Below are 24,441 nucleotides of genomic sequence, written 5' to 3'. Positions count from 1 at the left end.
TAACAGAAGCTTTCACTCTTGTGACTTCTTCCATTGCTACCCCCATTGAAAAACAGTCTAAAACACAAAAGCGCATGCATGTGTATGTGCACATGCATGTGTCTGAGTAGATTTCATGGAACAGGTTAAGTCTGGAGGTTGCTTGAGAGCTTCCTGTGGATCTAGTGTTCCATACAGGTCAGTATTCTTGAGCCAACTGGCCCCATTTTCTACTTGGCCAGGCAAAGTGGAACGCCAAAAACCCTGATGGGGCAAACGGGCTGCACGGACACATGCTTGTCAAATAACTTATTAAGGCCACAGTGGAACATGAAATAAACCTTCCTCCCTTGGACCCATTCAGGAAAATTCTGTATGGCAGCTTTCCTGGTCTTCAGGGAATGCCCATTCCCCAACAGTAGAGACACTCAGAAACCCTGAAAGCCCAAGTCTTTAGGTCTTTATGTCAAGGGAGGCTAGAGGTAAGACAAAAAGGAAAAATGAGCAACCAAGTACCTCATTAACAGTATGGGGATCCGAAAATACAGATTTTAGAGCATGAGGATGCTATCTGGAGATAGCAGGTTGCTCAGCTTCTCCTCCAATCTCCTTCCTGTCTGCCCCTGGACAATGGAGAGAGGCAACTGAGGGGCTTGCAGGACAACAGAGCCAGCAAGTGCTGAAATCCAGGCAAAACCATGGTGGGAAAGGTGGCTCTTCCAAAATGAAACCCCAGCTGGTGTGTGCTGATGGCACTGAGTGCCTAGATCTCTAGTCTAACCTCTCAATCCCCAGAAATCTGGTTTTGGGGACTAATTTTTAGCATAATATCACATACAAACAAAACTATGGGGCACCAAATAATACAAACAGGCAGGTGAGTGTTGTATTGTGACTAACAAAAATGGATTTTATGACTTTCTTTTTTTTAAAAAAAATGCATTGTTTCTTCTCATTCTCTCCGGGTTATGCCAAAAATTAATGTTTTGCAACATCTTTAATTTCAACACCTTCAGCTAAAATGTGCGTTCTTGGACAACGATCCTGACTTCGCTCCCTTTCTGGTAGCAGTCTGGCATTCCTTAGCAGTTTCATTTCCATCAGTAAATTCCTTTACAAAAACAAAACCAAAAAACCCTACAAACTACAAATGTGCATATAGAAGCCGCCGTACTTAGTCTTATACACGAATTAGGCTTCGTGGCGCCTTGTTCTCAGAGGTTTGCCGCGGGAGGAAAGCTCCACTTGATGAACTGCGAGGACAGCTTCCCTGGGAATGCCCAACCCGGCGGCTTTCCCGACGAGCTCGACCCTCGGAGCGCCCGGGGCTCGGGCTGGGAATGACCCGCAGTGCTAAAAGGGCCTGCACCGCCATCCACCGGCCCCGAGCCGGTGGCACCAGGAGTCGGGCGCCCGCCACGGGAGCTGGGGAAGAGTCCCCACAGGATCCGACACGACACCACCTTCCTCTCGCCCGCTCAGCCCTCCGAGTCCCCGCCCGCAGCCGGGACCGAGCGGCAGTGAGCGGATTCTGGGACCCTCCTGACACCGCAAAAGAAGGGCAGTCGCGAATCAGACCCTATTCCTGGGGACTCAGACCAGTGAGGACCGTCCGTGATGCTCTTCCCTACCTTTCCTCTCCAGAACTAAGGGCAGTCTGTCCCTTTCCAGGACGCGATCGGAGCCCGCCAAACCCGCTGGCGCCCCGTGTGCCCCAGCGGATTTGCGCCAAGACAAAGTTTGCGCTCTGGGGGCGCGGGAGTTCCCGGCACGCCGCAAGCGGGACCGGTTATGGAGTGCCAACGCTCAGAGTGGGCCAGTGAGCTCCAGGCACCAGCTGGTCGCGGGGGGAAGCGAGCGCGAGTCCGGGCTCTGAGAGGGATGGAGTCCGAGACGCGCGCAGCTGGAAAGCGAGCTTACGTCTGGGGTCGGCGGGGCTGCTGCGCAGTGCTCGCAAAGGTCGGGCGTCAGCGACGCTGGCTCAGCGAGGAAGCGGGGGACCCCCGGGGGGCCGGTCGCGACACCTCCTACTGCAGCCTCCGCCGGCGCCCGCGTGCCGCCCAGTCCACTCGCTGCGCGCAGGGCGCCCAGCCGAGGAGGGACTCTGTAGGAGACGTGGCGGCGGGGAGAGCGGGGTCTCCGGACCGACCCGACTCTGACGCTGAAGGAAACTCTGCCCATGACCCTGCGAGGGTCGCGGACGCTGAGCGCCCGGTAGAGGATCCTGCGCCCGAGGACTGGTTGCAGGGAGCTCAGCGCCGGGCTGGGGAAGCCGAAAGCTCACCGACGGCGGGGGAGGAAGGTGGCACGGAGGGACGAGGGCGCAGGGAAGGGAGGGGTTGACCCTGAATTCAACCGGACTGAGAGGTCATCCGACCTGTTTGCGGACAATCGCTGTACGTGGATCTTACCTGCTCCGGGGCCCGGGCTGGGCGGTGGCGCTCTTCCCGAGTCAGGGCAGGGGGCTGTTTGCTAGAGAACATGTCTCGCTTTTTCCTCTGCCCACTCTTATCCTGGTCGCTGTTCTCTCCTCTTCGTGCCCTGCGGGGGATGGGCTGGGGGGCGAGGCGTACTAAGGACGCCTTGCTCCTCACTCAGTAAGAGATAAGTTAAACTTCCAGGGGAAGGGGCCCCACATTTTGTCTACTCGACAGATCCCACCCGCGGACCACTCCCTCCCTTCACTCCCGTCTCTGGGTCCAACCCTTAAGAGCCCGTAAGGGCAGATCCTCCGCAACCCCACCTCTTTGCATTCACAATTCCTCTCCAGGGGCAGAGGGAGAGCCAAGCGGACTGCCGGTTCCCCCACCCCACCAAATTTACGCCCCAGGAGGGCAGCAAGAAAAGGATGAAACTTGAAAGTTTGGGCTGTGGGAGAGTAGTTGGGAGCCAAAGAGTTACTTCTCTGCTCGCCAAAAATCTCCTTATCCCATCCTAGACCATTTTCTTTTAGCCAGAGCCTAGCCAAGTAAAAATCAAAATAACTGCAGGCACTGGCAATTAAAGGCCAAATTTGTTTTCTCAAAAAAAAAAAAAAAAAAAAAGATGCAACGTTTTGAAGGCCGGCATTATTTGCATTAGGCAAATAGAAACTTGCCCTCTATTACATTTTACATGAAGAAACTGCTTTTGCAAGACGCCCGAGACTTTGCTGAGGCTGCAGGGATGTGGGAGAACCTCAGGCTGCTTCTATACACCTAGGTGGCAATTTCCTAGGGAGGAATCCACAGGCTGCAACTGAGAGGCCAACAATTCCACTTTTCTGTCATTCACTACCATCGGCTCTCCAGACACATCAAGGAGGGAACTGCAGGTATTTACAACCGTAAAGATTACTTTACCATTTGAAGCCCAAGACAGTTGTCACATGTTCGGGGAAAGGGGGCAGGAGAATACATTGCATTTTTCTTAAAAATGAGTTTTCATCCAACTTCAGTCAAGATCTTAATGGAAATTTCAAAAATGACTCATGAGGTCATTGAATAAATCCATCTCCATTTTTCTGGTGGAGGCCATGCATAGTCAACAAAGTATGTATCAGGTACCTGCCCCTTGAATATTATTGCTGGGGTCGGGGGAGTATACATTTGTAAAATTGGAGAAAAATCAGTATTTTGTTTCTGAAATGAAAAAGTAAAAAATATTGCATGTGTATAGTAAAATAGTGTTCCAAACATCAGACCTGTAATCCAGCATCTGAAAAGTTTATCATAATTCACAAAAACTAAGCTCTTGGTATTTGCGGCAAGCTTTGTGCTGAGCACCATACATGCGTTCTCTCAGTTCTATCAACCACTTTCTGAGGTATTATTATTTTTACTTTAGAGATGAGAAAGATTTAGGGAGCCAAAGTAGCCAGCCTAAGCTAGCCAAGTGCTGAGCTGGGATGCCTGGAAGCAGTGTAATTTCAGGCCTGTGTTCTTACTAAAATACTGCCTCATCAGACCTCATCACTACTGCAGGGACACCAACCTGAAAACAAAGAGCCTAGCGGATTATTCAGCCAGGTCTACCTTGAGCAGATCTGAGCCCCAGTTAGCTCAGTTTGCAAAAGGAGGGTGGGATTTAGTCCTCAGTGTTTCTACAGGCATTCTGAAGGCAAGTATAAATTGTTCACCTCCTTTCTCTTCCACGTTCTGCCCTCTGGTGGAGGTGCTACCAGAACTGTGAAATTAAAGTATCTACGTCAGTGGATTTGAGATCGCCAATGTGGGTGGACAAGTGTCCCTCTCTCTTCCACAACTATACTATGTTCTGAGAACTAAAGCTGCTTACATTGCTGATGTAAAATAAGAATTCTTTAAACTTCTTTCCAGCAAAAAAAAAAAAAAAAACCCAACTAGTTCTCGTTACCAGTGCACCAGAGTGAATACTTGAAGTATTGTTAGCATGAGAGTAAACATCTATTTTTAGACTTCGTAACAAAGGTTTATAATGTAAGAAATCACAAAAATGTGAGAAGTCTCCTAACATATCCAAAGTACTTTGACTATGCAGAGGGCCCACAGTAATCTTCAATGACCTATCTGAATTATTCCTTTTTAAAAATTTGCCACATTTGCTTTTCAGCTTAGAGTGACAACCATCAGTTAGTTTCTTAAAATATTTTAATTTCACAAGAAACGTTTCCAGCTGTTTGAAATTTTTATTGTCTAGCATTATATCCAGCTAATTAGATAATTTAAAAGAAAAAATACAAACCTTGAAGAGATTTGTGGGGAAATCAACTTAAAGGTTGTGAATATACCTCTAGAAAGGGTGATTTTAGAGATCAAACTTGGTCACATATATTACAGGCCTATTTAGTGCTTAGTACTACGAATGAAGGCAATTTGACAACAAGAGATATTTTAAAGAGGTGGCCAGCATCCCAGGATGATAGTAGGCAAGCAGTCCTAAGATAGAGATGCTACCCTACGGCTTATTTAGTTACTCATTCAACTAATACTCATTCAGGATTTGCTAGCTGCCAGATGAACAAAATAATGCCCTCACAGAACTTTCAGTCTAGTAGAATAAATACACTAAACAAATGTACACATATATAAGCTATGGAAAGATACTTGAAAATAATGTGGAATTTAGAATGTAAACTTTTTAGCTGCTATCTAAAGATGCTGGCTTTTTAAAAATATTAAAGAGCAAGAAACAGGCAAACTGGAAGTTTACCTGTTGCAGGGAGGGGAGACTTTTTTTCAGTTTAAAAGAAGAAAAAAGACATACCTATATCTGCACACTGAAATATTCTGCATATGTTAAAAGTAGCCTGTGTAGACATTTCGTTTACTGAATGTATTACTAGGACACAATCCCCTCCTCTAATATACCAGAACAGTCATTTGGGAAGAAGTTAGTAAGAATTGGCCCAGCGAAAGTTCCAAAGGAATTTTATTTTAGCGTCCTCGCACACCTAGTGCTGTTCCCCTCCCCCCATCTGGGTCTCTTACTGCAATTTGTCAAAATGCTGCTACCTTTGGCCAGCATTCTGCCTGGTCTCCCCAGGAATAGTGCGCCCTCAATGACAGCGACCCCGTGAGCAAAAACTGAGGTGCCTCAGTTCACAAGATTTCTTTTTCTCTGATTCATGAATCAATTTGTAACAGAGGTCTTAAAATTATGACATTAAGTCACATTTATCCATTATTATAGCTAAGATTTTCTAACCAGTATGTTTCAAGTACTTCACAAAGTGACTTACCTATTTTGTTTTTTTTTAAGATTTTATTTATTTGACAGAGAGAAACACAATGAGAGAGGAAACACTAGCAGGGGGAGTGGGAGAGGGAGAAGCAGGCTTCCCGCTGAGCAGAGAGCCCGATGTGGGGCTCCCAGGACCCTGGGACCATGACCTGAGCCGAAGGCAGACGCTTAACGACTGAGCCACCCAGGCGCCCCTATTTTGTTTTTAATTCTTAAAACAAACCTAGTTTCCTTTCTTGTAAAATGCAAATACACAGGCTATGTGAGAATTTTAAAAATGTAAAGTGCTTTAAAATAGTCGCAGACACTAAATAGCTAACATTTAATGTTACTATTTTACGAGAGGAAACTGAGGCTTACAGAAGTTCAGTAATTGCCCGAGATTTCACAGTTAGGAAGTGGCAGAACCAGAATTGGAGCCCAAGCAATCTGGGACCAGACTGACCTGTTAAACCCTACCTTCTGCAGCACGATTATTAAGAGAGTATGAAAAATACCCAAGGAGCTTACAGCCTAGAATTACACTGTGAATTCATTCATCCGTCCATCAAATAGCAAGCATTGCAGTGGGTTGAATATTGCCCCTCTTCCGCCCCCAAAATTTAATGTCCCTTTGGAACCTGACAATGTCACCTTCCTCCTTTGGAAATAGGGTCTTTGCAGATGTGATTAGTTAAAATGAGATTATACTGGCTCAGGTGGACCCTAAATACAAAGAGTGTCCTTATAGGAGACAGAAAAGAACCCATACACAGAGAAGAAGGTCATATGAAGATGGAGGTGAGATTGGGATTATGTCTACAAGCCAGGACAAGCCAAAGACTGACGCTCACAACCAGAAGCTACGAGAGAGGCATGGAACAGTTTTCAGTGTCCAGAACGAACCTATTTTCACTTTGATTTTGGACTTCTGACTGCCTGCCCTGTGAAAGAATAAATTTCTGTTGTTTCAAGACTGTTTGGGGTAATTTGCTATGGTAGCCCAAGAAAACTAACACCAGCATCTACTATGTGGCTAGGCATGCCCACTCTGGGGTTACATCAGTAAACAAACTGCACTCCTGCCCTCATGGAGCTTACATTCTAGTGAAGGAGATGAGACAAATAAATACATAATACATTGACAGGTATGGTGCTACGAGGGAAAAATACTGTTAAGATAGAGGATGGCCAGATGATGGTGAAAAGGGAAGGTCTCTCTAAAAGTGTTTTAACTCAAATGAATCTAGACTGTGGAATTTCAGGCTGTATGTGGGTGATTCTTCACAGTACCACATAAATACATGCCCCCACATTGAGAACTTAGCAAGAGGGGCAGCACAGCAAATAGGAGACCTAAACTTCCTCAACAGACCAAGATTCTGCAATACATGAAAATGGTGGGGCGCCTGGGTGGCTCAGTCGTTAAGCGTCTGCCTTCGGCTCAGGTCATGATCCCAGGGTCCTGGGATCGAGCCCCACATCGGGCTTCCTGCTTGGCGGGACGCCTGCTTCTCCCTCTCCCACTCTTCCTGCTTGTGTTCCCTCTCTCGCTGTGTCTCTGTCAAATAAATAAATAAAATCTTTAAAAAAAAAAAAAAAGAAAATGGTTTTCCAGGTGGACACCTGGTCTCTTGTCCCTTAAGAGTTTCTGGATAGCCGAGGGGTTCCCAGCTCCTCCCTCTCCCCACCGCCAAATTCACATCTTTTCTAGGGGGTGCTTCTTCCCTCTATGCAGCTCACCAACTTATAAGTAGACTCTACGGCCCAAGGCTTAGGGTGGTCTAATCACTGCCACTCAATACAGAGGACGACTTCTGCAGACCAGAGAAGAGACATAGCTGCCCTACATCAATTCTAGCTCCAGAGCTTAAACATCTGCCTCACTTTCTAACATCCAGGGATGGGCAAATGTAACAGCTGGAGATACCTGGGTCATTTGAAATAACATGAAGAGCCAAAAGTGCTTTACGTCATCTTTAAACATTATGACAGATACTTACCTGTGTTTAAATTTTTTAACATTCATAGCCATGAAGTTCAAGCATCAGACTTCTTTGCAAAAAGCAAATGTTTTCAATGTTTTGCTTCAATAAAGTTCCTCTGGCAATTTCAGCAAAGACTATACCAATTTATTTGAGATTATCTGAATTTAATTTGGACTTGAATAGGGAAATTGAAACAGAAACACTTTTTAGATCAATCCCTAAAAGTTCAAGCTGAAAAACTAAAAATTTCAACATAAATATGCCCCAAATTTCAAATAGTAAGCTCATCCAACTTTTACAATGACACAAAGTGGAGGAGTTTGATAAGGCCAACACATTCACAATTTTATCTGTGTCGTTCCTAGTGGCTATTTGCTAACTTTTTCAGTCCTTCTCTAATTGGTTCAGATTGAAGCAAAAAAGGCCAAAATGTACTGCTTTATTTCCCTCAGAACAAATTCATGTATATATTTAGGCCCAATTGAACTGCATTTTGACCTTAAAGAACTTATTTCCTCTATCCTGTCTCATTCACTCCCCTTCCACTCATCACACAGCTGTTTCCAGGGCTTCCTCACACCTGCTACTCATTCAAGGGCATTCAAGGGCATTCAAGGGCGGTGGGGAACTAGAGCCCAGCCTCAGCAGCACCTCCAGCCTGGGCTGCCTCCCAACCCACCTCCCTCCCCTGCCCCTTACAGTCTTGTCTCCACCAGCAGCCAGCAGCGAGTCATCTTAAGGACAGCAACTATTCCCCCACTGACAACCTTCCAACACCGCCCACTGTGACTGGAATAAACCCTAATTCCTCACCAGGGTCTATGGGGCTTCCGGACTTGGTACCTGCTACTTTCCCTCCCTCATGGACTTTTCCCTCAGATCTTCAAATGGAGATCATTCAGGTCATAGTTCGGATGTCCCCATCTCAGCAGGACTTTCCCAATCTAAAGCTGCTAGTGACCTTTCACCCCCTTTTTCATCACTTTCTGTACCATTTCATTTTTAAACACCACTTATCACACATGAAAGGATGTCTATTGTATTGAGTATCTATTTCCTGCCTGCCCTCTTCCGCTCCTTACCAGCTCCCCAAGAGAAAGGATCAGGGTTATCTCTAGTACCTACAAAGTACCTACCACACAGGAAACATGTCTGTTGATTAAATAGTGTGTAACTTTAGGTAAATTAATGAAGCAAATAAAAAACAGTAAACAGCTTAATTTATTATTCATTCATTCAATCTCCTCTCTCTGCTCACTAAATTCTTCCCCACAAATTAGAAAGAAAACTAGCCAGAACAGAAGCCCAACAAACAGATAGGAAACAGGCTTCAGGCTTGTTTATTAGGCCGAAATTCTGAGATACATGAAAACAGCTCCCCAGGTAGACACCTAGTTGTTCAGTCTTTAATATTCATTTTAGAGTAAAGAAATGACTTGAGTGTAGCAGCTCTAATTTAGAGCTTCTGAAACACAACCCAGGTACTCTAGCATTGAGAAAGGTATAAAAGAAAAAAAATCTGAAGTCAAAACACAAATACCATAATGAAAGGAATGACTGCCCTTTCATTTTAGACACTAACACTAGATGAAAGAACAGAACATTAAAAAATTTTGCATTAAAGTCAGCAAAGTTTAGAAAGCCTTCTTTGTACTTGTTTAAAACATACTTCTATACTTTTTAGTGTCTATCAATAATTATGTATTGCATCAAGTATTAGAGATTTTATACAGTGATATTAACACCTAGCCTAAAATTATAGGCTCCTGACTCTAATTTTATTACTATTAGATAATAGTAAATATTCTAGGTTACAAATTTGGTATGAAAAATTTTAATGAAAACATTAAGCATACAAAAATTAAATAGCAAAACCATCTAAAATGACAATTCAAAAAGATTTGGCTTACTGATATTTCTCTATCAGCTTGTTTTCATAAGAACTGATTACTTCCAGCTGAAATCTACTTACAGGATCATGGTAAGAAGAAATGAGAATAAGTATATAAAGCTCATAAGCCCTGTGCTCAGCATCTATTGCTCATAAATACCAGGTTTTTTAATTATTACTTTGAAAAGACACATACAAGTTTTACAAAACATGCCAAACTTCAGGTTAAATGCTTCTTACACAAGAAATAGCCACATGTGAGGAATCTAGCCTGGCTTTTTTTAAAAAACAATTATATTTTCCTCTGAGGTACCTACTACATAAAAATTTATTTCAATAACTGATAAAAATTCCTCATTAATAAACCAATTTCTGGAATCTAATTATATAGCTTCATGTTACAATTTAAGAGGTCTTTTAGAGAATAAAGTACAAAGTTACATGATCAAGAAACCATGATCAAGAAAAGTACCTTTTAATAAGTAACCAAAACATTGTGACACAGTCCTTTTACTGCACATATGGCTCAGTTTCATCTTAATTTTGCAAAAAAAAAAGTTGGTTTGAAACAGGAAGTGAAACAACTATGTTAACACAAGGAAGCACAATGAACAACTGACGTGTTACCCTGCCACTGGCTATGGCTTATGAGATATTTTACAATTTCAGTCATGCTTTTACTATTAAAAATGTTATATTGCCACTTCTAGTATGCTAATTAAGATAAAGCTCAACATTCTGTCCTTTTAACAACAGCTGGAAGAAAATAGAGAGAGGAATGTGAATAGATATGTTCTACAGTATACACTTCCTAATATTCCAGAGTGAACAACTTATCTAAATCCAATCTGAGGTATATGAACAGATCAAAAGTTTTTAAGCCTCATCGTGGACTATGTACCATGCAAACACTAAAACCACAAGTGTACACGCTGGAAGGAGATAATATCTGTATTTCTGCCATAGTGTTAGCTCAACTGCCACTTCATCTTTTTTCCTGTTCTTCTTCCGACGACCTTTCAGTCTGTTTTCAAAAGCCTCCAGTTCAGCCTAAATCAAAAACCAAAACAGTATCACTTTTATTAAATTCAATACATACATTGACTTGAAATTTTCCAGATGAAAATAAATCAATGTGCCAAATGTTTTAATAGTAATGGTATGTAATAAATACATTGATTTGATTTTTTCAAAAAACTCTATCCATTATAGACTGTATTCAACAAATTCATTTAGGTAAGCAGAAAGGGAAATGGGGGAGTAACAAAAGAGATTATTTCAGACCTAAGCCTGACTTTGACATTATTTATTTTTATTTATTTACTTATTTTAAGATTTTATTTATTTGTCAGACAGAGAGAGAGCGCGCGCACACGAGCACAAGCGGGGGAGCCGCAGGCAGAGGGAGAAGCAGGCTCTCCACCACACCAAACAAGGAGCCCAACATGGTCCCAGGACTCTGGGATCATGACCCGAGCCAAATACAGATGCCTAACCGACCGAGCCGCCCAGGAATCCCTATTTATTTACTTTGAGTTTCTTTGAAGGTTTTATTTATTTGAGAGAGAGCATAAGCTGGGTTGCGGGGGGCGGGGGGAGGGACAAGGGAGAGGGAGGGGTAGACTCCCCACTGAGCAGGGAGCCTGATGACAATGATGACCAGGGGGCTTGATCCCAGGACCCTGAGATCAGGACCTGAGCTGAAGGCAGACGCTTAACCAGCTGAGCCACCCAGGCGCCCCTGACACTAAATATACAAACATCTGATTAAATCAGGGTGCCCTAAATATAGACATTAATTTTATACTTCAACACCATTAATCTGTTGGGTTTCTATAATATACAGCTTCTAGCAAGTGCTAAGAGATGCCCAGTGAGATAAAAATACCTATAATTCTAGTTTTTTTACAATGCTGATAATAAACATTAATGGCTTGTGTGAAAGAAATTCAAGTGAGTAGGGGAAAAAACTTCCAGAATTATCTTTAACAAGTATATTTAAAAGCAGAGTAGAAATTCTTCAGGAGAAAAAAATGCTCATGCTTTAAACGAAATAACAATTTTAGAAAGTAGAATTATATAAAAACTGGTCCTAAAAAAGGATAACTGGATGATACTTGTTATAAAATGTGGATTTTTATTCTACTGTTAAGAAGTTACTTAACTTTATACAGGATAATGTAACATGATATACTACAGTGCATCGTAACTAAAACATGATAGTCATCAACTAAAAAATATATATGTAATATCCATGCAAGATTCTGTAATTGTTTATTTAACAGAAGGAAATATAAGTTAACCCTTGAGCAACGCAGGGGTCAGGTGTGCTGACCCCACACACAGTCGAAAATCCACATATAACTTTTGACTCCCCAAAAAGTTAACTACCAATAGCCTACTGTTGACTGGAAGCCTTACCAATAACAGTTGATTAACATATTTTGTATGTTGTATCATATATTGTGTTCTTACTATAAAGTAAGCTAGAGAAAAGAAAACGTTACTAAGAAAATCATAAGAGAAAATACATTTACAGGACTGTACTGTAGATACTGAAAAGAAGCTACACAAAAATGAATCCGCACAGCTGAAACAGATTAAACCTGTGTCATTCAAGGGTCAACTGTACAAACTTCAGTTAATATATCCATTACTTTGCCAATAAACCACATTTGAAGATGCCCTAATCCTATACTTAATTTAACACAAAGAAGCATTCTTCAATGAACCAAGATGTCAGAATACTCTCAAGTTGTTGCTGAAACGGAGAACAAGATCAAAATACATTAACAGCAGCCAAACTTGAGAACTGACACAGTAAAATAACTAATGCTTTAATAATGACCCACAGTCATCATTTATAGTTTAAATTATGTTCCATACACTCTGTTTAAAAGGTCAGTAAATAGAGAATATATTTAAAATTTCCATCCAAATGGTTTAGAAAAAGGGGAAGAAGGTTCACCCTAAACTATTCCTAATAAGTTAATCTCCCAGGATTCCAGTCAATCCATATTTTAGTGTAATAAGTCTGATAACTTATTTTGGAATATTCGGCAAATCAACTTTATAGAACCATATAACATCAGAGGTCATTTTAGCCCACCTTTATTGCTACCTAAATTGTTTCCAATGTCCTCCCCTGAAGTCATACAAATTTTAATTTCCTTATTCAAAAGGCCACAGTTTGCATATAATATACCCTTCTTGCTAAGTATAAGCATCTCAAAATGCAAACTGACAAATAATTATATGTCACTATTAGAAAGTTAAACCACTCTTTGGAGCATATGACCAATATGGTATTTGAGCAAACAGGATATCAGGAATGTAGTTGTTATCTCCTATACAGCAAAGAACAGATAATAATCTTGCATTTAGGAATCTAAAAGGGAAATAAGGCAATATACTGTTAAAGTAAATGCATTGGTTAGTAAACAACACTCATTTTTACAGACAATCTGCAAGTCAGCAAAACAGAACTCAAATACTTTTAGGTGAGTGAAGACATGGGCTCCAGGAGATGCCTTAAAATGGATGCTGCCACACTCCAACCCCCGTCCACCAACCAAAGGAGGAGCTAAAACTCTTATCACTAGAGAATGGAGGGCGCCTGGGTGGCTCAGTTGGTTAAGCAACTGCCTGCAGCTCAGGCCATGATCCTGGAGTCCCGGGATCGAGAATGGATGAGCCTGGCAAGGAAGTAAATTTGGGAATATACAAGATTTCACGCCTTTTCAGAGGTTCAGTATAGTTGAACTGAAGTGAGTGAGTGGCTGATTTTCATTTTGTAGGAACTATATTATTTTCAGTCCAGGGAACAGTTGACTGGCTCCCAGTTTTTCTGTAGAATATACCTTGTGTTTGCATAAAAACTAACAATGATACAAAGAGACATAAATATTTTGTTGAGTTACCTGTTGTCTTCGTTTTTCCTCTTCGAGAGCAGCTTTGGCTTCTGCCTCTTTTATCTGTTTATAGACATTTAAAAGTGAATTAACATTGTAATCATCAAATTTTATTTAGAATTTTAACATCTTCCCACCCAGGATCCACTAACCCATAACAACTTTTGGTAACTTTATATTGGAAATTACCTAAAGACATGTAAATGTTACACTGAGGTGTGACCAAGGATCTAACAGACTGTGAGGTGAGGGGAGGGATAGTGTTATCCTTTATATAAACATTTCAGCCTAACAACTTAATAGATATTAGATTACAATTCAAAGAATTACAAAACTGCAAAATGGAAGTGTTAAAACTGATTGTTTTCTCGAGTTACCATACTAAGTCTATAACAAATTATTAAATACCACTTTTTCTAGAGTTGAAATTGACCATTTTCCATGAATGCCCTATCTGGAAGGGAATCCTTAATGTTAAGCAAAATCAAGAGTTTATTCATTAATTGGATTGATGGAGGGAAATAGTGACACTAGAGGTAACCCAAACAGCAAAGAATTCCAAAATCTTATTTTGTATTATTTTATTTTTTTAAAAGATTTTATTTATTTGACAGAGAGAGACACAGCGAGAGAGGGAACACAAGCAGTGGGAGTGGGAGAGGGAGAAGCAGGTTTCCTGCTGAGCAGGGAGCCCGATGCGGGGCTCGATCCCAGGACCCTGAGATCATGACCTGAGGCTGAAGGCAGACGCTTAACGACTGAGCCACCCAGGCGCCCCTTACTTTGTATTATTTTAACCTAACTTTCAGGAGGCTTACAGTAACATTAAGATGAACAACTATGTTCTGGAGCACATAGACTAAAACTGGTGGTACAAGGATGGAAAGAAAATCTAGTACACACTAGACAATAAAGTGCATACTTGGGGATTCAAAATAGGTCTACAAAACTAGGCTTTCCTGGGGCGCCTGGGTGGCTCAGTTGGTTAAGCATCTGCCTTCAGCTCAGGTCATGATCCCAGGGTCTGGGATTGAGCCCCACTTCAGGCACCCTGCTCAGCAGGGAGTCTGCTTCTCCCTCTCCTTCCTGCTTATGCTTTCTCTTTCACTCTCTTTCAAATAAATAAATAAAAAGTCTTAAAAAAGAAAAAACACTAGGCTTCCTTATAAAAGCAAAAAAGATGAGATTTTGAGTTCTTTGTAGTAAGCACATAAAGTAATGCACAAAATAAATAGGAAAAGGCCACTCATTAGCACATTAAAAATGACATTTGGGGCACCTAGATGGCTCAGCTGGTTAAACATCTGACTCTTGATTTTGTCTCAGGTCATAATCTCAGGGTTTGTGAGATCGAGCCCTGTGTCGGTCTCTGCGCTCAGTGGGGAGTCTGCTTGAGATTCTCCCTCACTCTCTGTCCCTCCCCCAACCAACCCCGTGCTCACTCACACTATTTCTCTTTAAAAAAAAAAAAAAATGACATTTAACATGACATTACCTCAGATGCTTTCCGCCTCATTTCCTTGCATGTTGTGTCACATTCTATTGAAATCTGATTTTCACGTACTTTGTTGCACTGCAATTCCTACAAATAACATTTTTTTAAAAATTTGATTTTAAAAGATTTTTAAGAGTCCTCAGAGTCCTAACTGTATGCCATAAAAAAGCAAAATATCTGACAGTTTAAGGTTATGCATATTATTTAGAAGTCATGTTCATGAATATTTAATGATGATATGGTTAGAAGTATTAAATGTCTTGATTCAAACAATCAAGACATTTTTATTTATTTACTCATTTATTTACTATTTATTTACTCCTAACTGGAAAAAAGTGAATACCATAAAATTTAAAGCATCCATTTAATAATTATTTACTAAGAGCCACTATCAACTTGGCTTCAATTTCCTTTTCATTCTTTATTGTTTTGTGCTATAAAATGCTCCAGAGTAGTGCCACCCAGTGCAGCTTTCTGAGACAATAAAAATGTTCTACATCCGTTCTATTCAAAGGAGAAACACTGACTACACATGGCTACTGAAAACTCAAAATGTGGCCAGTGAAATCGAGGAAATGAATGTTTACTACTATTTCATGTTGATTCATTAAAATTCAAATTTAGCTGTATGTGTGCCAACAGATACATGCAAGTGTGCTCAACATCATTAATCACCACGGAATGCAAATCTAAACCACGATGAGATAATCAACCCACAATTGTTAGAATAACTATAATTGAAAAGCCAATAGATAACAAGTGTTGACAAGAATAGAGGAAAAAAAAAAATCTTGTACAGTGTTGGTGGGAATGTAAATTAGTATTGCCAGTATGAAAAACAGTATGGAGCCTTCTTAAAAAAATTTCAAATAGATCTAATACAGGTTCTAGCAGTCTCACTCTCGGATACATACCCAGGAAATGAAAAAAGTAAGAAATATCTTGTGCTCCAACGTTCACTGTATCATTATTCACAATAGCCAAGATATGGAAACAAGGTGTGTCCATCAGTGGATAAATGGATGAAGAAAATGTGATCTGCCCACCTATCTACCAATAATGGAATATTATTTAGCCACAAAAAAGAAAGAAATCCTGCCATTTAGAGAACATGGATGAACATGGAGACAATCAGGTTAAGTAAAATAAGACAGATATAGATAGACAAATACTGTATGATCTAATATGTAGAATCTAAAAAATTAGAAAAGCTAAGAAGGGAATGGAGATTGCCAGGAGCTAGGGGCGAGGTGAAATGTGGAGAAATTGTGGTGACTGGGTACAAATTTTTAGTGATAAAATGAGTAAGTTCTGAGGAATCTAATATATGGCATGCTTGCTATAGTTAATAATACTGTATTACATACTTTAAATTTGCTAGGAGAGTAGAATGTGTTCTCACCACAAAGAAATGGTAACCAGGTGGTAAATGTTAATTAGCTTGATTGCTGTGATCATTTCACAGTGTGTATGTATACACAATCATCATGTGTGCATTATTTTTTTAAAGATTTTGTTTATTTGACAGAGAGAAAGAGAGACAGCGAGAGAGGGAACACAAGCAGGGGGAGCGGGAGAGGGAATAACAGGTCTCCCGCAGAGCAGGGAGCCGATGCAGGGCTCGATCCCAGGACCCTGGGATCATGACCTGAGGTGAAGGCAGACGCTTAACGACTAAGCCACCCAGGTACCCCCATGTGTGCATCTTAAATATATACAATTTTTGTCAATTATGCATCAATAAAGCTAAAAAATATTCAAATAAATCAACAGCAATATGTAGCTAATGGCTACCAACTCATGCAGTTCTAGAGAATTTTCTGGAGAGCTACAAATTTTCCTCTCAACCATTTAATTTTTTTAAAAGTTTAAAAATTTTTTAAAATTGGTCTAAAGTTTATGTTTGCACTTCAATGCCTCCTTAGTGAAACAATAAAAACCTAATCTACTCTTTTCTTGATGATGTGACATCAATCCTATAATCGATTTGTGAACTATTAGAGTAAGTGGTCCTTATTTTAAAGTCCTAGAATTTGCTTTTGTAGATGTTTTATCTATCTTTTTATTGCTGCCAGATATCACTTTTGCTCTTAAGGGTACCTGTCTATATCAAATTCTCCTTTCTTACCACACTCTCAGATACTATTTTTTTTAGTTTACATTTACCAGAGTTAAGATATGTGATCATCAATCCTATGAGCAAAGTACACATACTTTAATGAAAACACTTTATAGCATGGAATTTTATTATTTAGAGGGTTTTTTTCCTCACTTTAGTTCTTCATTTTTGGCTGAGGTTGTGATAAACAGAGTCCTCCAGGGAGAGTCCAGACAAAGAAAAAATAACATATACAAACATTAAAGACAAAAATAAATATTGTGTTTGCAGTTATTAAGTCTATCAGCCTGAAAGAGGGATCCTACCCTTCCTCATTCCAAGGTACTTATCGAGCACCTATTACATGAAAAGCACTTTGCTAGGGGCAGGGGACACGATAAGAAAAATAATATAATAATGTGGTAAGTAGTAGCAGCTATTATTTATTAAACATGAACAATCATTGTGCTAAATGCTATATAAGCATTACCTCTTTCATTCCTTTCAATAAATCTACACATAAAGTCTATTTTATGGATGAGAAAACAAGGTTACAGACATCCCTAGAATCACAAAGCTTTTAGTCATGAACCTAGAATAAAGAAAACCAAGCAGAAACAGCATCTAAGTCTTCGCAAGAGAGTCAGGGGAAGGAAGACCTTCCCAAACAAGGAAATGCTTGCACTGAGTACTAGCAGGATTCTAGTAAACGGAACAGTAAAGGGAAAAAACTTGGCATTTTACAGAAAAGAAAGAATGTCTACATTGCCACAGATTAAAAGGGAGTATAGCATATATGTTAGGGCACTTAAATAACAGAGTCACAGGATGACTGCTGGAGGATGAGAGCGGAGACAAGCAGGCAAAGGTACCATCACAGATTCTCTTGAATGCCAAGTCTATATGTGCATACATGTTTCTTTTAAATGCATATTTCTTCCCATAAGTGATGAAGAACCACTGAAGAACTTAGATTAGGGTAATTATTATGCTTGGAGGCAAGGAAATCTGTTATGAAGCTGTTCTTAAAGTCCAAGAATGAGCTGTTGCCCAAGTTCTAGTGGGTGGCAACTGCACTTGGACAGTAACATGAAATGAGAGAAAATTTGAGAGACATCTCAGATTAAAATGGCGTGACCAAGCATTGATTTTCACATAAAGATGGTCCAATTTAGGGGCATCTGGGTGGCTCAAGTCGGTTAAGTGTCTACTCTTGCCTCGGGTCATGGTCCTGGTGTCCTGAGATCAAGTTCCGCATTGGGTTCCCTGCTCAGCCCTCTGCCCTTCACCCTGCACATGCGTGTGCTCTCTCTCTCTGAGATAAATAAAATCTTAAAAAATAAATAAATAAATCTTAAAAAAAAAAAAAGATGGTCCAGTTCAAATATCTAAAACCTATGGATTCAACTCCAGAAGAGGTCAGGCCTATACATTTAAATTCAGAAGTTACCTCCCCTAGGAAGTGAACAAAAGCTGTGAAAATAAATGAAAAGCAAAGATCCTCAGTAAAAGCAAAAGATTCTCAAAAAATACTTGTTGGATGGATGAATACAAGTAGAGTGAATCTAAAGAAAAGAAAAAGACTAGCTTTAGGGGATGACTATATGAACATGAAGGAAAAAAGGAGCTGCAACTTTAACCAAGATAGCAGAAATCAGAGGCGGACCGTGTGAACAGGGAAGTCCAGCAAAAGGAGAGCTGAAAACAAGACCACCCAGCCACTGCCATCCGGTAACAGTGAGCCTCTTCCTTTGTAGGCTTAGACGAACAGCGTGCAGTTTGCTTCCATCGAGCTTTCCAATCATTAGTTTCGCCCTTTTAGTCCTCCATTACCTCTATCTTAAAATGAATTCTCCCTGAGGTTGTTATTTTCTAATTTTATAAGGCTATGCATGTGAAGTCTCTTTAAGGCTGTTTTCACAACTTGATACTGACGGCAAAAACTGTTTCATAAACAAGAGCAACAAAGGTTAATTCCGGACCATTTCCTAAACCATGAAACTCACTTTATTACTCACACTGTGTTCCTTGTACAAAGACCTCAAAGCTAGAGCATATTGATTCTACCCAAAAAAGGGCACTGAACTTGATTCCAATACAAGACAAAGTTCTTTTATGAATAAATTACAGAAAACTAAATTGCCAAACAAAGCTGATTTTTAAAATACGTATTTACAGAAACAGGCTAACAATAAAACGATTCTAAAAAAGAAGATCTTAAAATCAAAAGGCAAAAAGAACTACCAAAACACAAAGAAAACTTTTACATAAAAAAGTATTTTCAATAACTTAAAATATTTACCTTTTTTATTCTTTTACAAGGACATCTAAGTTTTACCTTCTGGTTGCAATTAAAGGGACATTCACCAGGATGACACATCTCTTTGCATCTGTGACCACAAGGAAGCTAAAATAAAACCAAAATAAGGCAATCACATATTTACATTCTAGTCAGACTTTGCAAACTCCCCTTCCTCCACAACTATTTTGAGAGTCTATTACAATAGGGTCAATCAACCCTGGATAATCATCTAATTTTTCAACTTTTTCTTTTAGATATAAATTACTTTAATTACACAGAAATGTTAAATATTCTCCCCAGTTCCACTCCAAGAGTGTATCTTGGAGTGGAACATCACTATTGTGACTAGTTATAGCCATGTGACTATGTTCTGGCCAATGGAATATAAGATTAAGTGCTTTTGTGCCTTAAAGCATTTCAAGAGCACACATCCATGTCCTTCCCTTCCCAACATGCTTTAAATGATGACATCTAGAGCAATAATGGAAACCATGTGTCAAAGAGAAGCAGAGCTGCCTGGCTTACTTGGGTTCCTGGATGAATACGTGGAGCACAGTGACAAAACATCTACCTTCCCCATAGGGTTATATGAGAAAGAAAGAAAATATCCTTGTCCTTAAGGCACTGTATTATAATACAACTGCTTAGCCTTTTACTCTAAATCATTTCTCTTTGCTACTATATATCAAAACATATTATATAGGTAGCCAAACCAACTCAGTAACTGCCATGATATTTACATGGCTCCTTATCTTTACTTATTTACTATCTTCTTATCCCAGTCAACCTCCAGATGAAACGTTCTGACTTTCTTTGTATTCAAATCTTATCAAATTTCAAGAAATGGCTTAAATCACCATAGAAGCATGATAGGAGTTTGCCTATATTTGAACAAATAATAGTAATTATGTAAGAAATATATTTCTAAACTATCGTGACATTGTTTGTATGGTCTTAAATTAAAAAAAAAAAAATGTTTAGACACCTCATAGATATCTGTCTCTCCAACCAGACTACCACTAGTTACTGGTTAAATTCCAAAGTCAGGCTGCCTGGAACTGAAGGCCAGCTTCCCTGTTTACCAACTGTGAAACCTTGGGCAAGCCCCCCGACTTTTCTGTTCCTCACATATAAAACTGGGAACAGAGTAACAGAATTTTGTATAGCTATTGCGAGGATTATATGTGCTTGACATATTTAGCTATTATAAAATATTTAGCTATATAAAATAATAAGTTAGTTGAGAGCAATGGTCTTCTATTTCTTTGTGTCTCTTATACTCATTAACAAAGACACCTTATAAATAGTGGACATCTTAATAAACATTTGAATTCTCCAACTTTTGATCTTTATGATTCAGTAGATTGATCCTTCCAACTCTTTACTCACTTTAAAAAAATTCACAAGTTTTTTCCAATGCCTTTAGTGTCTCTCTAGTGTGCAATTAGATTTCTTGTTCTTTCATTTTTAGCTGAGACATTCATACCAAAACTAAATTTGGACACTCAGACTACATGTTCATCAATCCCATCGTAGGGCTGAGCTGCTGGAATGAGTTCCACACTAGCATTCCTGGACCACTTCAGTTTTGTTTCTCTCTACACCTAACGAGGTCCTGTACACTGCTTAATAAGCTCAATATTTATTCACTGTCATATACCTTCCTCACAGGGCTGTTTATAAAGTCTTTGTCTCCTCAACTTTATTCCCACCTTCATTCCTGCCAGTGCCTCTAGCCTGACTTCACGAAGAAGACAAACATTTGGCATCAGCTGACCACCTTAGCCTCTCTTCTTCTCAAAACATGTCTCTGTAGTCTCTTGTTCCTTCTTTAACCCTTTGAGGTAATTACATAAGTCATCTTCTCTAAAAGTAACTAACCACTCTACTTTACTTTCAATCAATAATTCTAAAGGGGAAAGTGACTAGGGAAGCCTGTCACAATCAATAAAGATCTTTCTGAAATTACACAGAATCATGGCTATAATGTTCTATCTTTTCAATGTGTTGGGGGTTGATGAGAAGCTGCAAACACTGGTCTGGATGTTATATCTTTCTGCCTCCGAAAAGACCTCATGGTCACTCTTCACAATTTCACTACCATCTTGAAAGTCTCTCTTGTCTCTGGCTGAATCTTCTGCCTTCAAAATGTATCTTTTCTCTGAATACTGCATTTGATCCTGTTACCCCATCTAACAATTCTTCCATGAATCTCCACGCCTTTCACCTCCACTGCTGGTAGAAGATACAGAAGACATAAATTGGGATGGCTACCGGGCTCATCACAATTTTCTCATGGCCATGGCTATGCTATCCGTTCTAGTCCCCTGTCTTTTGCTGCCTATGCCAAGGGAGCCCCTCGACCTAAGGAGATCAATCAGATTTTCTCTCCTGATAATCTGAAAACTAAAAAGAAGGAGGTGGTGGTTTGAACAGTCCTCTCAGTACAGAGCCCCGAGCTCCTGCTGGCAAGCCCCTGGGGGCTGCCCAGATTCTGCCCTTCCCAAAGCTTGCTGTACAGCATTTCCTTCAGAGTCTATGAACTGGTCCCCAATATCCTCCAAATATATCTTCTTTTTGTGATAAGCTAATGAAACTGATTACTCTAGCTTACAAGGAGAACTGAAATTCATCCAGAAGTATACTATGCTGGTATCCAATATATGTCCCAGAGACAAAAGTATTGCCATTAATCCTGAAAAAGTATTAAAAGTCACCAGGAATCAGGAAAATGTAAATTAAAATAACAAAATGTCACAAGACTGGCAAAAATTTAAAACTCTGACAATACCAAGTGTTGGCAAGGATATGTCATGACAGGAACTTTAAAATACTGGTGGTAAATTAGAAGATTTACTGATAGTAAATTGTACAACTATTTTGGAAATCAATATGACATTAAGTTGAAATTATACATTCCCTATGACCAAGCAATGGCACCACCATATGCCTAGAGAAATCTATATACACATACACTAGAATGCACAAACAAGAATGTTCATAGCAATATTTTGGAATTAAGTATGAGTATGGAATTGGAAATAACTCAAATATCTACCCAGAGTAAAACAAACACAGTAAACCATAGTATACTCGTACAATGGAAATAAGACTATAGCCACATGCAATAAACACGACAAACATAATGGAGAGCAAACTAAGGTCACAAAAGTTCATGCTTTTGAACTTTTAGTATAAAATTAAGCAAACAATGTTGTTTCCAGATACAAATATAAGTCGTGACAACCATAAATATAAGCAAGGAAATAGTTACTATAAAAGGCAGATGGAGGTAACAAACAGGATGGCGGGGGGAACCACAGCCAGACGGGGACTTTGGCAGACTTCTGAGATGCAATAATACTGTATTTTTTTGACCTGGGTGAAGTTATATGGTGTTGACTTTTTAACTATTTGTTAAATTGTCCATATATGTATTAGGTACTTTTGAGTAGGTAGTAATTTCATTGTTTAAAAAAAACCAGGTGTGCAAGTACGTGTTATCTCAAAAGCCAGTTTATATTCTGAAAGAGCTGAAAAGCAGTTCCAAAGGAAGCTGATTAAAATGAATATATAATGACTGTATCTTCATTACAGACTTCATACCAAAAAATAGAGATTTTTCTAAAACACCCAACTTTGATATTCATTTTAAAGATGAGATGTCCTACTCTTTCCACTCAACGTGGGATGGTTTTCTTCTACTCTACTCAGCCCTTAACATCATTCTGCTAACACTTGCATATGTCATTTCAAACACCCTACCAAGAACCAATACTATGTAGTTCGAAATGTTCCATTTTAATCCCAACAATTAAAAAAAACTCTTTAAAAATAATTAAAGAAAGCTTGCAAAACAATATCGTTTATGGATAAATACCCATCCCACCATCACCACAGCTAGCACATATATAGTACTAAGACATTTACATGTTCTTAACTCATTAATACTCAGCACTCAGAAGTGAGTAGTATTATTGCCCCCATTTTATACATGAACAATTTAAGTTACAGTAACATTAAATAATTCGCTCAAGTAAAAAACAGAAAAGTTTCACAGGGATGATAAAATCAAATTCAGAAATAATTTTTAAAAGTAGAATTATATATGTGGGGCACAGTTTAAAGGTGCAGTTCTTCATGGTATCTTTATATCTTCTTTTTGTTAAATTCAAACCAGTCCAGAAGATAGAGAGTATATACGAGAGCATCAGTGGCGCTAGAAGGCTATGTCTATACCACTTCCACAGGTCAGTTTCATTCACATTCACATAAACATTTACCCACCGCCTAACGTGTACAAACAGGGAACAAGGGGCTGGATACAAGGATAAATATGACATAGTGCCTGCCCCCAAGAAATCTATAGTATGGGGAAGGGAGGAGAAAGTAAACAAGAATTTATCAGTACAACAGAATTTATCATAATCCCATACCTTAACTCCAAGTATAAGATACCTACTGCAGATTCAAATGACACAGTTCTTGGTTGATCCTAAGTATGACTTCATTCTATAGCTTAGTGGGTCTCAAAACTGTAATGCCAGACCAACAATATCACTATTACATAAAAGATTAGAAATGCAAATTCTTGGGCCCCTACTCCAGGCCCTCAAAATCAGAAACTCTGGGGCAGGGCCCATTAATCTGTTTTAAGAAGCCCTTGAACTGACTGTTTGAGAAGTACTGCTGTAGTCTTAACAATGTCCAGAGGCCATAAACTAGAATAAGTTCTATTAGACACAAGGATATTCACCTGTCCACTCTTAGACTGTTTCGAACTATAACAGCTACTTGGATTGTTCACAAACTAAGGCTATTTATTTCAAGAGAGCCCAAGGAGACTCCAGCAATACTAGGGCTCCAGACGGGCCTAGAGTCCAAAAATCATGAGCATGGAAAACAAATTTTTATATAAACAGTGATCACTCATCTAGTCCCACCAAATATCGTAACATTATCACAACTGAATCATAGCCAAGGAAATGCTAAACTGCAAATTAGCAATCCCTAAATTTAATTGTTATTTCGAACTACAATCTCATACCAAGTTACTGAATCATTAAAAATGTAACATTCTCAACCACTTATTACCTGG

General features: G+C 39.6%; 2 protein-coding genes across 3 annotated transcripts in view; both read right to left on the bottom strand.

The window, feature by feature from the left end:
* Positions 1 to 2,175, bottom strand: part of CORIN (corin, serine peptidase) — a 235,634-nt gene extending 233,459 nt beyond the window's left edge. Inside the window, exon 1 of the mRNA XM_088020863.1 lies at positions 1,900 to 2,175. Within this exon, the coding sequence (XP_087876989.1) occupies positions 1,900 to 2,160 (261 nt within the window). The 5' untranslated portion in view covers positions 2,161 to 2,175. The remainder of the gene's footprint in view (positions 1 to 1,899) is intronic.
* A 6,674-nt stretch (positions 2,176 to 8,849) lies between these two features.
* NFXL1 (nuclear transcription factor, X-box binding like 1) overlaps positions 8,850 to 24,441 on the bottom strand; it is a 72,272-nt gene continuing 56,680 nt past the window's right edge. For both annotated transcript variants that reach the window (XM_028100735.2, XM_028100737.2), the window contains exons 20-23: positions 19,344 to 19,448; positions 14,944 to 15,030; positions 13,458 to 13,511; positions 8,850 to 10,587 (exon numbers count right to left, since the gene is read on the bottom strand). In XM_028100735.2, the coding sequence (XP_027956536.2) occupies positions 10,414 to 10,587; positions 13,458 to 13,511; positions 14,944 to 15,030; positions 19,344 to 19,448 (420 nt within the window). In that variant the 3' untranslated portion in view covers positions 8,850 to 10,413. The remainder of the gene's footprint in view (positions 10,588 to 13,457; positions 13,512 to 14,943; positions 15,031 to 19,343; positions 19,449 to 24,441) is intronic.

Source organism: Eumetopias jubatus, unplaced genomic scaffold (genome assembly GCF_037043125.1).
Source record: "Eumetopias jubatus isolate StellerSeaLion01/CBP00866 unplaced genomic scaffold, mEumJub1_p1.0 scaffold_2, whole genome shotgun sequence".
In the NCBI taxonomy this organism is placed as follows: domain Eukaryota; kingdom Metazoa; phylum Chordata; class Mammalia; order Carnivora; family Otariidae; genus Eumetopias; species Eumetopias jubatus.
Note: the sequence above shows the minus strand (reverse complement) of the source record. Positions and strands in the feature narration are given on the sequence as shown.